This window comes from Acomys russatus, chromosome 17 (assembly GCF_903995435.1).
Source record: "Acomys russatus chromosome 17, mAcoRus1.1, whole genome shotgun sequence".
Lineage (NCBI taxonomy): Eukaryota > Metazoa > Chordata > Mammalia > Rodentia > Muridae > Acomys > Acomys russatus.
The window spans coordinates 25,352,581-25,368,329 of NC_067153.1; the positions used below are offsets into that span (position 1 = coordinate 25,352,581).

The 15,749-nt window shown below is 45.5% G+C and overlaps 1 protein-coding gene across 1 annotated transcript in view; it reads left to right on the forward strand.

The window, feature by feature from the left end:
• Positions 1 to 12,747, forward strand: part of Anxa13 (annexin A13) — a 75,454-nt gene extending 62,707 nt beyond the window's left edge. Inside the window, exons 8-12 of the mRNA XM_051160519.1 lie at positions 150 to 218; positions 1,214 to 1,315; positions 5,830 to 5,905; positions 9,054 to 9,166; positions 12,206 to 12,747. Coding sequence (XP_051016476.1) covers positions 150 to 218; positions 1,214 to 1,315; positions 5,830 to 5,905; positions 9,054 to 9,166; positions 12,206 to 12,325 — 480 coding nt within the window. The 3' untranslated portion in view covers positions 12,326 to 12,747. The remainder of the gene's footprint in view (positions 1 to 149; positions 219 to 1,213; positions 1,316 to 5,829; positions 5,906 to 9,053; positions 9,167 to 12,205) is intronic.
• The last annotated feature ends 3,002 nt before the right edge of the window (positions 12,748 to 15,749 follow it).

Genomic DNA, 15,749 nt, shown 5'->3' on the forward strand with positions numbered 1-15,749 from the left:
AGATGGCAGCAAAGAGCAGGCCTTGCCACTCTGTCAGGCTGACCTGAGCTTCAGCTGGAGCTACTTTCCCCCAAGTTGCCCCTGTATCACTGGGTTCGCTCGGCTTTTCTGTGGTTAAGCAGTTATTGAATTAATGGCAATCTTTGTAGGCCAGTCGTGATGAAGAAGATACTGTGGACAAAGACCTGGCTGGTCAGGATGCCAAAGATTTGCATGATGTAAGTGTTTGCGTGCACCTGGCTCCATACATTCTTTTGTTTCTGACGTATTGGCATTGCTTTAACAGGCATTTCTTTGTTTCATGCAAATGAGAGTTACTTTGGAATGAAATCCGGCCTTTGATAAAGACATAAATGCTACAGTCTGCATAGATCATATTATAAAGACTCATTCCCATTCTTATATTGTGGGGTTGACCACCTCAGATCCATTTTGGAACCCAAGGTGGTATAAATAAAGGCTGATATGTCACGTATACTGTAGGCTACAAGGACTAAATGCTCCGTATATTCGCTTGACTTCTAAGTATGCGTATTTTGTACTTCACTGTAAGCGAGGCCTTCTCTTGGTCTTGTGGGTCTCTCGGCTCCTGCGTCTTAAAGGAAAGAAATCTGCTGAAAGGCATAGATAGTTTAAGCAGAAGTTTATCAGTAAAGCAAACACCCCAAAGAGAGATTGGAGTGAGATTCCAGAGGGAACTCCCTGAAAAGGGGATACTCCAAGTGGGGTCTGTCTGCACTATGGGCTTTTAAGGTGTTTTGTGAGTATTTATGAGACGGGTGGCATAAATGGAGTAAGGAGATAACCTTTTCTCTCTCGTACCACAATGGACTACATCTCCATTTGAAGATATTTCTTTCCATGAACCTCTTAAAAATCCCACAAGGGAGAGTCAAGACCACAATGTAAGTGATATTATAACAGCACGGGGCCTTTTGAGGACACGGACCTTTAGATGGAATGCACATGTAGCAGTCAGGAAGGTGTCCTGCCGCATTGGTTTCTGATATATCGGGAGCAACCTCACTATAGACTCAAGGACATTTACCCACAAAGTGACATTCTGACAGCCAGGAGACATAGCTACCACGACAGTTGTAGTTTTCTACATTACATAGTGTTTAACTGCTTGCCTACCCAGCGTCAGCAGCAATGCATGTTCAGTCTTTTTCATATGAGTTCTTTTCACATTGTCTGCACTTGGCCCTTTAAGGCAGGCGAAGGCCGCTGGGGTACCGATGAGCTTGCCTTCAATGAAGTCCTGGCCAAGAGGAGCTACAAGCAGTTGCGTGCTACCTTTCAAGCTTACCAGATGGTAAGTAGTGAAGCCCTGACACTCAAGGGCTCCTTCCGACACCATCCTGGGCTATTTCTAAAAGAAGCCAAGACCTGGCATGTGGAACTGAGTTTGGGGGATGGAATTGTTTACATCAGTGGTTCTCAGTGGTAGAAGAAGGAAGGGCTGGGATACTGCCAAACACACACAGAACAGCCCGACTGTGCAGAACTGACCAGCCTTGAGTGTGGGACTGAGGCTGGGATACTCTAAGTCACAGCAGAGCCAGGACAGCAGAGAAGTTCAGGAGGAGAGCTTGGCACACAGAGGGTCCAGGCACAAATCTGGGATCTACTGATAACAAATGCCTAACCTCCTTCTCCATCATCCTCAAAGAGCCATCCTAAGTGTGAGGGCATGGGCGGGCTCAGAACCCTATCTGGCATCCTAAGTGTGAGGGCATGGGCAGGCTCAGAACCCTATCTGGCATGTGGCAAGCATACAAATACTAGCTTTTGTTTTTATGATTACGATTTACTGTCTCATGGGACAGATGTGCTATGCCTCAGAGAAAGGCTCCTGAGAAAAACATGCATAAATTATGCTTCTTTCTAGTCTCACAATCTCCATGAGCCAAAAAAAAAAAAAAACCAGAGCTGGCTATTTCAAGGTACTTCGTGATAAGTCCCTTTCTGGGAGAAAATTCTTAATTTGCAAAAGAGCCTATGGGGAGTTTCCGATTTCTTTCTGTCTTCCATTTGGTTTTTTTGTTTGTTTGTTTGTTTGTTTTTGTTTTTGTTTTTTTGAGAATGCTTTTACCTCTTCAAAACATTTCTATGCCCAGTGCTTGACTTCAAATTTCACAACAATATCATAACTCTCATGCAGGCCAAACGGCTATTTTATGGTGGCCCACAACTGCAGAGCAAGGAGCCATCTGTAACTTATCAGGACCACACAGCAAGTCGGTAGCAGAAGTGTACAAGAACTCCAGGACCCCCCGGCTGAGTTCCTACCTCAGATGGGGCTGGCTGCTCCTCACTCAAAATAGCCTCTCATGTGTGCTGCCAGCAGATGAAAAGACAAAGCTTTGGAACTGTAGCCTTACTGTATGTGAGCCCTAAGGGCCCCCTGCTTTCAAATCGTGCCCAGTGTCATGATCAAAGGCAGCTGGCCCCATGCTCCCCGGTCTCTGAGCCCAAAGCCCATGGCCACTGAGCTAGAGGACTTATCTGTAATCTTGGTTCTCTTTTGGTGCCATGAGGGCCACAAATGATGTTTCTGAGGATGACTGACGTTGATGATCACTATAGAAACACACATACACACACACACACACACACACACACACACACACACACACACACTATGAACAAGTGTCATTGGTAAAATAGTGAAAACAAGTGACTAGAATCTAGGCCATTATCATAAAGTTTGTCTCCAATCGGTAACATCATAGTGATTTGAGAAGCCATTAAAATGAAAATTCTCAGTCCTTTCTTTGGTCCCACAGAATCACACTTCCTCAGCTTTGGGTCTTGAATCTGAGGCATGCTAAAGTTTGAGAAGTGAGCTCTAGGCTTAACCTTGTTCAGGTATTGGGGCTCTATGCCTTGGTTTCCCCAGTTGTAAAACAGAGTTGATAATACCTCCAGAATTAGGCCTTACTGGGTGGGGTTAGTAAGGATTCAATGAATGAACAACAGCAAGCACTGAACGCCTGGCCTGGGGTAGCTGTTCGACAGATACTGGCAATTGTTAGTCGTTTCCCTTTGTAAACCAACAGTGACAATGGGCACATTGGGAATCATGTGATTTCATGATCATTTATACAAAAGTAGCTCTAAGTCAGCCCCCAAAGCCTTGCTGCCCTGTTGTTGATCTTGACTGTTATTTTTCTTTAAGAGATTACTATGCTGTTAGAAACCAGACCCTGTAAGCTTTGCATAGTCACTGGCCAACAGCACAAAGATGCCAGTGTGCCACCATTGGATTGTTATGTATTACACCGTCCTGGAATAGAGGTGGATTTAATGTTGGCATTACACCTCAAGGGTCTGTCTTTTTTTTATTCCCCCCTTCTAAGTCCAAGTCTTAACTTCTGACTCACCCCAGATCAGTTCCAGATCAAGCAACAGGACCTCAAACTGCCACAGCATGCAAAGGGATCACAATCCTGAGTTGATTAAGCACAAAATACTGACACAGTTACAGGGCCAAAGTAAGTCTGCACACGGGGGATCAGCAAGAACAGTATGCTCACACACCCACGGCACAGCCTTGCCGCCTCTGTGTCATGGGCACCACTACCCCGCCTCTTCACATAAATATCGATGAGTCCGTGCAAGAGGCTTTGGCCCTTTCACTGTTGGCATGCTGTCAGTTTGGGGGAGTGCATTTGGAAAGAGGAACATGTGTCCCCTATTTTTCTTATAAGCGCTATACAGGCACCCGTTTATCTAGTCTCTGAGACTAGTTTGGCCCAAAGATAAGAAAGAGCACCTTAAGAACTAGGTATTGCAAGAACTGAAAAGAAAAGTTTGCAAAGGAAGATCCCAATAGCATGGGCCAGCTCACTGTCTTCAGACCTCTAAGCAGCTGCCAGTGATGGGTGAGGCAGGAAGAGAAAAGACATTATGTGAATATCGCCCCTAGAGGTACATAAAGAAGACAACCCCCACCCCCTTCAACAGCAGAGCATGACATTGATGCTTAGACTCGGTACGGAACCCACCTCCTGCCTCCTCAAAACTGCACCTCTCCAACTCTTGTCTGCTTTGGAGGCTGAGAGTCTACAGAAAATTGAAAGCCACTGTTCTGGCTCAGTCCAAACAATACAAACAAAAAGTGGTTTCATGGCAGAGGGTACTGGGGTTCACCCAGACCCGTGTGAACAAAACATCCTCATGAAATACAATCTCGGTCTGCACAACAAAGAGCCCAGGTCCTGGGGAAGTGATACCCACCCCCTCCCAAAGCGCTGACTGCCACATCAAACCCCAGAAAGGTGACCAAAGCTCAGAGCAGGGGAGCCTGAAAGCTTCTGTTCCCTTGTGATCTGGTGTCCTCAGCTTTACAAAAGACTTCCAGACATGTGAATGGAGAGCAGACCCTTTGTTACCACCACCCCCACTCCACCTTACTTACACACACATATTGTCCTTACATCACAAAGAATGTTTGTTTGCCTTCGTTTTTCCAGTAAAAGCCCCAAACTCTGCTAGTGTGTACTCAAATGTCTCAATTATTTTGAGGATCAACTGTGTCCTGTCCTCAAAGACAATTTCTAAGAAAGAGACAAAACCCTCAGAACCAGCACACTCCTTTCTCTTTATTTGCCTTCCCTGAGCTTGGCCCTGACAGTATTTGTGTTAAGGATAGGCACAATTTACTTTAACTTTAGTTTCTGTAAATATTTGGAAAGAAACCTAGTGTGTAATACTGTGCCAAGCGACGTGAGCCAGTGATGAATGTATAAGACCATTAGCAATCACCCAGCAGTAAAGGGAGTGACATTTTGATGTGGTCAGCCCTGGCTTCCAGCCCTTGAAGCCTCACTCTTTTATGAACCTTAGATCTAGTTTCATCATGAACTGCATAGCCTTGCCTCACTTTACCCAAACTGTAAGTGATGGAGTCTTCAGGGCTAAGGCAGGTGAGAAGAAGGAGACCAGGGCCAGAGTTTCAGCCACAGCCTCCAGGAACTTGCAATGGAAAAGATAGAAAACATTTTGGAAACTAGGATGCCATCTAATGTAAATTAATATTGTTGCAAGCTGAGGATACAGCTCTATAGATGAGACTGCTTGGTGAGTGGGCGTGAGGACCTACATTTGAGTCTCATGCCCATGTAAAAAGCCACCAGGAATGGCCAGACATGCCTGTAACCTCAGGGATATGGCAGGGGTACAGGGTGAGGGAGAGGCAGGATTGCCTGGCCCTGATGCCTGATGACCTGCCTAACTCTATGTTCAGTAAAACACCCTTGTCTCAAAGGAATATGATGGAAGATGATGATAAGATACCAGTCATCCTCCACTGGCCTCTGCACACACTGTCTGGCAATGTGGATGCGTGTTCTCTCTCTCTCTCTCTCTCTCTCTCTCTCTCTCCTCCTCCTCTCTCTCCCTCTCTCTCTCCTCTCTCCTCTCTCTCTCTCTCTCTCTCTCTCTCTCTCTCTCTCTCTCTCTCTCTCTCTCTCTCTCTCTCTCTCTCTCTCTCTCTCTCCCCCATACACACACAGGGAGATACCCATATACTACACATATATGCTCATACACAAAAGAATATTGTTGTAATACATATCCATTATCCTGCCAATTCCTAGTTGTACGGATGAGAAAATGGAAGCTAAAAGAAATGACATTGAGTGGGGCCAAGAGTCCCCTTTTGAATAGAAAGGGCTGGCACATCATCCCACCTTGTGGTGCAGGAGGCAGGATAGGCACCCTTAGGGGCACGCCACTGAATCTGGCACTGTTTCTGAGGGAAGCTGAAGGCTAGCAGCAAAGCCTGCAGTAATGCCTGGGCTTTGTCTCTCTCTCTCTCTCCAGCTCATTGGCAAAGGCATGGAAGAAGTCATCGAAGAAGAGACATCAGGAGACTTGAAGAAGGCCTATTTAACTATAGGTAAAGTAAAATCAGGAGAGAGAGAGCTGTCCTAGTTTGGGCTCCTGGGAACCGTTCAGAGATATGGAGGTCTCCTGACTGGAGTCATTTTGGAAGCACCACATCTAAGCAATGCTGGGCAGGGCAGAAGGTGGATGTGATGCAGCTTTTGTTCCCCAGGGAGCTCAGAAGGTGGGGATGTCCAAAGTGAAGTAAGGAGGCAAGTCTCTGTGCTCTGTTAATGATGGCACCAGTCACTGGCCACAGGCTGTGTAGCCCAGGACCATTGGCAACACTGAGCAGGCAGTTGGTTCTTGGAAGGTGACTTCTGAGAAGGGACCCAGCTGTTAGCAGTCAGCAAGCAACACTGGCACTGAGTGCCTGATCCTAAAGAGAGTGTCTAAGTGAATTCCATCATAGCATCTCCTTTGATAGTACGGAGAGTATGGGTCCCTGGGAGCATCTATCCAAAGCCTAGGTCTACTATCTAAGCTCAAGTAGCAGTATGCAGCTTATATGATACACACTGAAAAGTGCCCACAGTTAGGACCTGTGGGCATGTTCGTACACATGTCTGGTGGCCAGATGGTTTCTTTTCCCCCTTCAATGTTCCCAAAGAATGAAGTCTGTTTAGAAACAGAGGGTAGGGAGGCTAGATTTTGGCCATGCCAAGTCAACCCCAGGACTTTTTTCTCTTCAGGTATTGCCCAAGGCCAGGAAATAGCAGAGAGATGGGCACAGGGCCATGCCTGGCATGCTCCCTTTTCCTCTTTGTAAGTCCTGGAATGAAGACACTGTCCATTGTCCACATTGCTGTGGTAGGGAGTCCATCACAAATGGCACAGGAATGGAGAGATGTGTCCCCCAGAAGAAAAAGAACCAAACAGCTCTGGAACCTAAAAAATGTGCTCCCGTTGCCAAACTCCTTTGTGGAGTTCTGAGGATGTTTTATATTCATAGTTTTATTTTAAACAATACTGGCAGCTGACCTTTTTTCCTAACTATGCTCATTTCACATTCAAATTAGCAAACATCAAACTGATGCACAGAACCCCAAATCTTACCTACACTGTTCATGCCTCACACTGAACACCCAGGAGCCCTGTGTGGACAGCTGTCCTCTGGGCTTCATGAAGGATTGACCCGATGACTTGTTCTAAGGTCCAGACCTTTCCTGTACTTGTGACACAAGAGTCAAAAAGACCCCAGAGCATATTAAGAAGACACCAATGCCACCATGCCACTATTCAGTGACAGCATTTGCCTGGCACCTGCCTGGCCCAGAGTTGTGCTTGGTGTAGGATCAGAGGCAGAAAAGACCCAGTTCTTGCTTGTGAGAGTCTGAATATCCACAAAGAACACACACACACACACACACACACACACACACACACACACACACACACACACCAACCTCACAGAGAAATAGCTTCATGAGTGTGTTCTCCAGACATCTGTAACCCTACCCCACTTACCTTGTAAAGACATCACTTAACTGTTCAGATCTATAGGGGCTGAGATCACATGATCACCACTATGAACATTTCTTGAATGGGGCCCATGAGCCACCTGCCTTAAAATAATCTCCTGTTAGGGAAAATGTATTGAACCCACCCCCCAGGTTCACCACAGAGAAAGCAGAAGTGGGGCACAGCCTGGAAAGCCACTGTCACACACTCCCAGTGATGGTTTTTTGCTCAGTACAGTTTTCAAAGCCCTGCTCCTCGAAGGCAGGAGGATCAAGGTATGCAGAGCCATGGCCATTGTTGCTTCCACTCAACGCAAACAGTTTTATTACAGCTATTTCCTAGCTGTCCTGGTCCAGCCTTTTGTGGGATTCCTGCTACTTCCTACTAACAGAAAGATGGCCTTTGGCTATTCATCAGTGCTATGTGGCATAGGAAAACCTTGTGGATGCCAACAGCTCAAATGGCCTGGGGACCATAGCGAGTCTCAAGTATGCACCTGTCAACGCAGCGCAGGGGTTTCCTACCCACCTGTGGAGTATGGAGATAGAGACACTAGACATCTGGCCCTTGAGTGTTCCACTGAAACTCGGGCAGCTGCCATATAGCCTGAGAACTAAAGGAGATTGGCTCCTGACCCAGGCTCTGCTCTTCCCCTTTGCTCAGAAGCATCAGCCACACAGATTGTGACCTGGGGAATGAAAGCCCTGCTCCAGAGCAGACAAAGGTTCACACTGCACACTTGTATTGAATTCATTACTGTACTAGCATTGAAACATTGCTGTAATTCTAGCACTGTACCTCTCATCGAAAGCAGGAGGATTACCTGAGTTTGAGGCTATTCTGGGCTATCTCAAAACAAAATACTAGTAAGATTTCTAGGAAAATATCAACAACCTAAAGAGCAAATGGTTTGTTCCTCTTAAGCATTTGTAGTGGTGGATGCCTACAAGCCTAGGAGGATGGGCAGGAAGTTCTGACTTTCCTCCAGGGTGAAGATGCACCCAATTGCCTGGTTGATGAGCAAACACCAAGCCTCATCAGTTTGGAAACAGAGCAAAGATGGCGGGCAAGGGGAGGGCTAAAAAGGAATGCGGAGCAGCAACATAGAGGGGATCTTCGGTAACAGGGACAGACATCTTTGTCTCACATACCAGATGAAAGATGCTGGGGACCTGCAGATGGGAAAACAGAAGATACCCAAACAAATGCAGTAAGGAGAACAAAGGGTGTAGAGGTTGCTGAACACAAGAAAGCAGGGTGTGGTCCAGCTGAGCAAACCTTCTAGATATGAGGTTCTATTATGGAAGGCTGCTGGCCAAGCTGTGTTCCCACGGAGCCCTGCTCTAGCCCCAGAGGTCCCACTGTGCAGCACCAGCTATGTGCATGAGTAAGACTCCAGACCTCGACAGCATGGACATGAGGAGGACCCATTTTCCTTCCTCAGGGCTTGCAGAGAATAGACACTATCCTCATTCTCCAGTGGTTTTTTGACTCAGCTCTGATTGGAGAGCCATGCTATGCTGACACAGGGAACCTTCTAGATCTCATTTCACAGCAGTAAAAAGTCAGATCCTTCCAAACTTTTTCCCGTCAAGTCCAGAAGTCCCACGGGTACAGGGGACACTGTGTGTAGGCAGGATCCCCATGTTGGTCACCAAACCACAAGAACGTTTCACATCTTCCTTTCCCCTCCCTCCCAGTGAGATGTGCCCAGGACCTCGAGGGCTATTTTGCTGACCTACTATACAAGGCCATGAAGGGTATGGGGACAGACGAGGAGACGTTAATTCGCATCATTGTGACCAGGGCTGAGGTAAGACACACTTCACACTTGACGTAAAAACAAAACAAAAAAGAACCAAAAAAACAAAAACAACAACAAAAAGCCTTCAGCATCTTTCTTCCCCACTGATGTCATTGGCTGCCATTATTATTATTATTATTATTATTATTATTATTATTATTATTATTATTATTATTATTATACTATTTCTCAAGAATGTAAGACAAAGACAGTCCGTCCCTTCCCTTCCCAGAATATGCAGAACACACTGGACTCGCCTTCAATCTTCTCCTTTTTATTAAATACAGTATTGAGAGTTGCTTCTATTTTTGTCATCTGTGGCTCCAGAGAGCTGGTGGCGCTCTGGGAAGGGGAACTGGTGAAGTTCTTCCAAGGTAGCACAGCTACACCCAGCTCTATTTTAAGGAAGACAAACCAGAGACATGGAAAGGGGTCACCCTGCAGCACGACAGAGATAATGCACAAATGATTTCCTCACTCTCTTAACAGAGCACACACCTTACAAGTATGGTCTTTCAGAAAACATAAACAACAACAACAAAAAAGCACCACCCCACCCCACCACCCCAAAATCAACAAAACAGTTTCTTGGCTTTTTTTTTTTTTCAATTCTAGCCCTCTCAGAGAGCCATTTTAGACACACTTTTGTCTGATTAGCGTCACTCCCCACTCAAATTTAACAGCAGCAGATAATAGTGAATATCTCGTTACATACCACATGAGTAGGGATACTTCACATATAAAAAGACTGGGGCTTCTTTTACTCCCTAAGAGCCAGCTTGCACCCCATCTCCGAGAAGAATGTGTCAGAAAGAAAACGCGAAGAGTAGCCAGAAACTTGGAATCGCCTACCAAGCTTCACAGAAAACGCCTTGGGCTGGTGTGTGTGTGGTGTGTGTGTGTGTGTGTGTGTGTGTGTGTGTGTGTGTGTGTGTGTGTGTTGGGGGTGGTGAGTGGCCCGCAGTCTGAAGGGGATGTGAAGTGAAGGGGCAGGCATGTCCCTGCAGCAGCAGAGGCCTCAGAGAATGAAGGGAGCTGAGCGGCTGCAAACCACAGACATCTTTCAAAAATGTTCAGCGGGGAGGGAGAGAGGTACCAACCCAAATTCTGACCCGTGCCTTTCAACAAACACTTAAAACATCTGACGTTGTTTTTAAATATAGCTTCACGGCAAGGCGGTTCTTTCGTTTTTATTTCTGTTCCTGGAATTTCTCCTCCCCCTCTTTCTCCTCCTCCTCTATGTTCCCCACACCCCAGCAGCCTCTTTGCCCCTGGAGTTGGCTTTCCCTCCCTCTGTTCTGAGTCTCTCTCTCCCTCCCTTGGGAGCCCTTGCTTTCTTTGTCTCTTCAGCTCTCAGCAACACAGCCCCTAGCTCCAAAGAGGTCTTGAGAGAAACAGGGTTCTATAGACCCTGAGAGAGACTGGATCCCACCGGAAGGCTTGTCAGCATTCTGTGTCCACTAGGATGCAGACCACAGGATGCTCAATTCCATCGCAGAATGGACCACCTGTGAGTATGGGTGAACTCCACAGGTGGCCAGGCTCTTTGGAAAGCTTGAGGGCCAGGTGCATGTCTGTTTAGGGGATCCTCTAATCGTCCACATGCACTGGAACAAAACGCCAGCTGCCCCCATCCTTTACGCCATTGTTCCACCCCCTCCCCCAGGACTGGGCATCCAGCCAGGCAGTGGACACCCAAGCAGGGCAGCAGGGGCGCTCACAGCATCTGCTCTCCAGTAGTCTCTCCCTTGAGATCTGCATCCGCTTCAAGAACACCCTTGCTCCCCGACTCTCTCCTACCTTTCCTTCTTCTCTTTCAGTACTACCTCTCACTGAAGCATAGACCAGATGCTCGTCTATGATGTCTAGGCCTGGTGTGGAAGGCAGAGTTCAAACCAAAACCAAAACGCGGCAAACAAAACACTGTTTCTTTGAAGGACTTGTTTCGTCCTGACAGAAATTACCCTTTTCCTCCCCTAGTGTAGCTCTCTCTCCTTTACAGCTGAAAGAATTTAAGAGTTATTTATTTATTATTATGTATATGGTGCTCTGTCTGCATGTACATTTGCAGGCCAGAGGAGGGCATCAGATCACATTATAGATGGTTGTGAGCCACCATGTGGTTGCTGGGAACGGAACTTATGATCTCTGGAAGAGCAGTCAGTGCTCTTAACCTCTGAGCCATCTCTCCAGCCCCAACCCCTGAGTTCTTAAGCTCTCTATGAATTAGAATCAAAATAAGTCCTACAAATGGTGATCGGTTTGAAACGTGTTAACTGGAACTATTATCCTTCCTAGTCTGGCACAAGGAAGCAATACATAATTTCTTCTTCTTAATTATTGTTTATTTTATGTGTGGGGGTGTTTTTCCTATAAGTGTGTCCCTGCAACATATATGCCTGATGCCCAAGAAGGCCAGAAGAGGACATTGGATCCCTTGGAACCAGAACTATAGGTGTCTGTGAGCTACCACATGGGTGCTGGGAATCAAACCTGGGTCCTCTGGAAGAGCAGCCCATGCTTTTAATGGCTGAGCTGTCTCTCCAGCCATTGATTGATATTTAATTTCAAACTTCCATCTGGAAAATCCTCTTACCTTCTATCAAATGCTGTCAGGCTGTGTCTTGGAAAGCAAATATGGCCCACCACCTATCTGTTTATGTACACAGCTCTGCTACCCAAGAACGAGCCATTTTCAAGTACCTATAACACATTCAAAAAAAATATTTTATAACACATGGAAAATATGTAATTTAAAGTTTACTTTCCATAAATAAAATCTTATTGAAATAAGTGGTGTGTGTGTGTGTGTGTGTGTGTGTGTGTGTGTGTGTGTGTGTACATATACACATAAAGAGACACTTTACTTTTAGAGGGCTAAAGTAGGCTCTCCTTTTCTTATCTGTCCAACGTAAATGACAACCCAGTCCCCCAAGGTCTGCTATAGATATAATAAATGAATATGATGGCATAGGAGGGTACCTGCTGTTTACAACAAACACGAACCTATCAATGCTGTCACCCACTCTGTTGTCATCATTTCCACAGGTGGACCTGCAAGGGATAAAAGCCAAGTTCCTGGAGAAGCATCAGAAGTCTCTCTCTGACATGGTTCGCTCAGACACCTCTGGGGACTTCCAGAAACTGCTGGTGGCTCTCTTGCACTGACCCAAGGCTGAGCAACAGCAATGCGGCGGTGTGGGGAGGGTGCCTTATCAGGATTCTTCAACATAGCAAATCAAATTTGCAACTGGGTGAAACCCTTCACCTCCTGGGTTGTTTGCTCATCAGTCTAAATGGAGCCCCAAGGCCAAGCTGTTGAAGCCAAGAGCAGCATCCTCCAAAATGCTCCAGCAGTTCACCTTGAATGCTGGCTTAGCAAGAACCTAAACTGCCTCCCAGCCTTCCTTTAGCATTTTCAGTGAATGCTTTCTAAGCACAAATAAAATCAGCGGTTGGTGGAAAAAAAAAAAAAACAACCACCTGAACATTCATAATAAAATGTTGAGAAAATTATATGCCTCCCAGATGTATAGACCCAAAGTAGAGATTAAATGGCTAACGCAGAGTAAAGATGAGATTAAACCGTTTGTTCATTTCCCTTCTGTGTGTTCAGTTTCAAAGCCTTTCTGTTAATTACAGTTATGGTTTGTGCCTCCATCAGCTGCTTTTTCAAACTAGTTTGATGAACTTGGGTACTTGCCTGGGAAACAGAACTTGTGAAGTCCAAATGTACAGGGGGACTGCAAACATCTATTAGCAAATCACCAGGGATGGCACCAAGAGCGGCATTGAGGAAAGAGAAGGCCCACCTGTGTGAAATGTGACTAGACGTAGAACTCACACACTGTCTCTGGGTCAGTTAGGTTTCTCACCTCTGATCTTCCAATCTGTCTTCCTTCTGATCTTCCAACCCAGTTAGGCTAAGCAGGGTGCCCATGGGATCACGGTCAATGCCCTGCCTCTCTGGGTGGATTAATTCTGTGATTATAGAATCTCCATTCCAAGATGCTGGTCTTGTAGCCACATAGAGCCACTTAGAGACTGTCAGGATAACTTGGAAACCTTAGGCGAGCCAGCTAGCTGACCTGTCTTGGATGAGGTCTGTGCCTGGCACTGCTAAGTACCACAATTTCATACTTAGTCCATAACCCTACGGGGTTAGTATGAGTTCCACTTAGGAGTTGAAGAAGCTAAGATGTTAAGTAACTTGGCTAAAATGCCATCTGTAAGCACTAGAATTAGGATTTATATCCCAAGCTGGATGGCTACAGAAATCACACTACTGACCAGCTTACTTTTCTGAGAACATGTGTGAGAGCGAGTCAGTAGCCATTCAGTGCTTATTCCTCAGTCTTCCATTCACTGTGGTGGGGTCCACTGACACAAAGGTAAGTTGAACATGGGCCACTTCTAATGTAGAGTCTTTCCAAGCCAGTGCTGAAAACAGATGGCTCCATCAGTGCACAGGGTGCTGTAAGTACACTAAGGCGAGCAGATAGGTCAAAATGTAGAGAAGAGGTATCTACAGCGTGCTCAGATATAAACGGGGCATCTGCATCACATATCCTCCAATCAAGGCTCAGTGAACATCCCAGACAGGGAGACGAAAAGACTGTAAGAGCCACTGATGCGAAACAGTGTCTTCCAAACATGACATAACATTGCACTAGTGAACTCATAACAGTTGTGGCTGCCTGCATAAGATCTGCTCCTGATCAAGGCAGTCAGCGTCCAGTGTGGATGAGGTAGGAGCACATGAGCCTCATGCCTGGCTGAGGAGCCACTGACAGTTTCCTCAGGGGTGTGGCCCCTGGTAGGCTGAGAGGCCAAGAAGCATTAATGGACAGATGTCTTGGTACATGGGTGTTGTGAAAAGCACAAGCTAGCAAGGCTACAGGAAGGTTGCTGAGATTGTATTTTGACCCCAGGAGCAATGGATGTTCTCCCAAGGTAGGACTCTACCCTTTGAACACCGGCAGTCATGGGAGATGTGAACATGAGCAAAGAACATGATCAGGTCTGGACCTTTGACACAGGAAGGACATCAGTCACACACAGGAGGGGCATACAGGTGTGAGCCAAGAAGCAAGAGAGATGCCAGGCTAGCTTACAGCAGTCTGATCCCCTAGGACTTCTCATGGAGGTATTTAAGTTTTATTCCTTCTCAAATATCTGATGGGGTTGGAGACCAGATAGTTTAGTCTTACAATTAAACTTCGTAGGCTAGAGGTTAAGATGTTTTTAGATCAAGATAGATGGTTTAAGTTAATAGTGATGAGATATGATAGATACTAATCTTCATTGAGAAATTTAGACCCAACAAGATAGGAAAGATGTTTACTTCAAGTTTGCCAAATACAAATAGCCAAATCACTATGAATGTAAGCATTTATATAATTCCTGATTGTCTCATGGTTCTTCCTGACATATGTAGACTATTTTATTCATGTGTAATAATATAAATGTATATGTTAAAAAAGAAACATAATAAAAATAAAAGATGGAAAAAAGAGGAAAGAGAGACAGAGAGACAGAGAGGGAGGGAGGGGAGAGAGATGTTGAGCCTGGTGTGGACTTTTTGAAACTTCTAAACCTCCTAACCTCAGTAACACACATTCTCCAACAAGTCCACACCCTTTTCAACAAGGCCACACCTCCTAATCCTTCTAATCTTTCTCAAATAGTGAAACATTTTGGAGAGTAAGCATTCAAATATACTAGCCTAAGCCTACCATGGGGACATTCTTATTCACACCACCAAAGGTTTACATAGATATTGTACTCTTTTTTTTTTTTAAGATTTATTTATTTTATTATTATGTATACAGTGCTCTCCTTGCATGTACTCCTGCAAGCCAGAAGAGGGCGCCATATCACATTACAGATGGTTATGAGCCACCATGTGGTTGCTGGGAATTGAACTCAGGACCTTTGGAAGAGCAGGCGGCGCTCTTAACCATTGAGCCATCTCTCCAGCCCGATATTGTACTTTTTTAGCGTTATATTCTTCCAGTCAGGGATTGGCATTCATTCCCAGTGTTCCCAGGGCACAGTGTGCTTTATAAAAGTAGAATCATTCATATGTCTGGTTATAAAAACTTGAGGAGTAATTAGGTTCGTTCTACTTCTAGGCCTCTCTCCTGACAACTGCTAGAAACTTGTCTGCTGTTTACAATGGAGAGGCCAATATATCTGATACTCTGTTGCCAAGCGTTTCTTTTTTTTCTCTTCAGAACTACTACAGGCTTTATATTATAGGAATATGGGACTTAGAAAAAGGTTAGAAAGTTAGGAATAGTCATGTTTATTAGTGTTTTCTTTTATATATTTTTAGCAATTCGGCCACATTGAACTTGTTAGTGTTAAATTCTGCTATTCTTGCAGATAGGAGCCTATCAGACTTGTCCTCTGAGAGGCTTCACACAGCTGTGGTTCAAAACAGATGCTGGGACTCACAGCCAAACATTGGGCAAAGCACAGGGAGTCTAGAGGAAAAAGAGGGGTGGGGATAAAAAGACATAGTGATGACAAGAACACCACAGGAAGACCAACAGAGCCAATTAACCAGGGTCTAGAGGGGCCTGTGGAG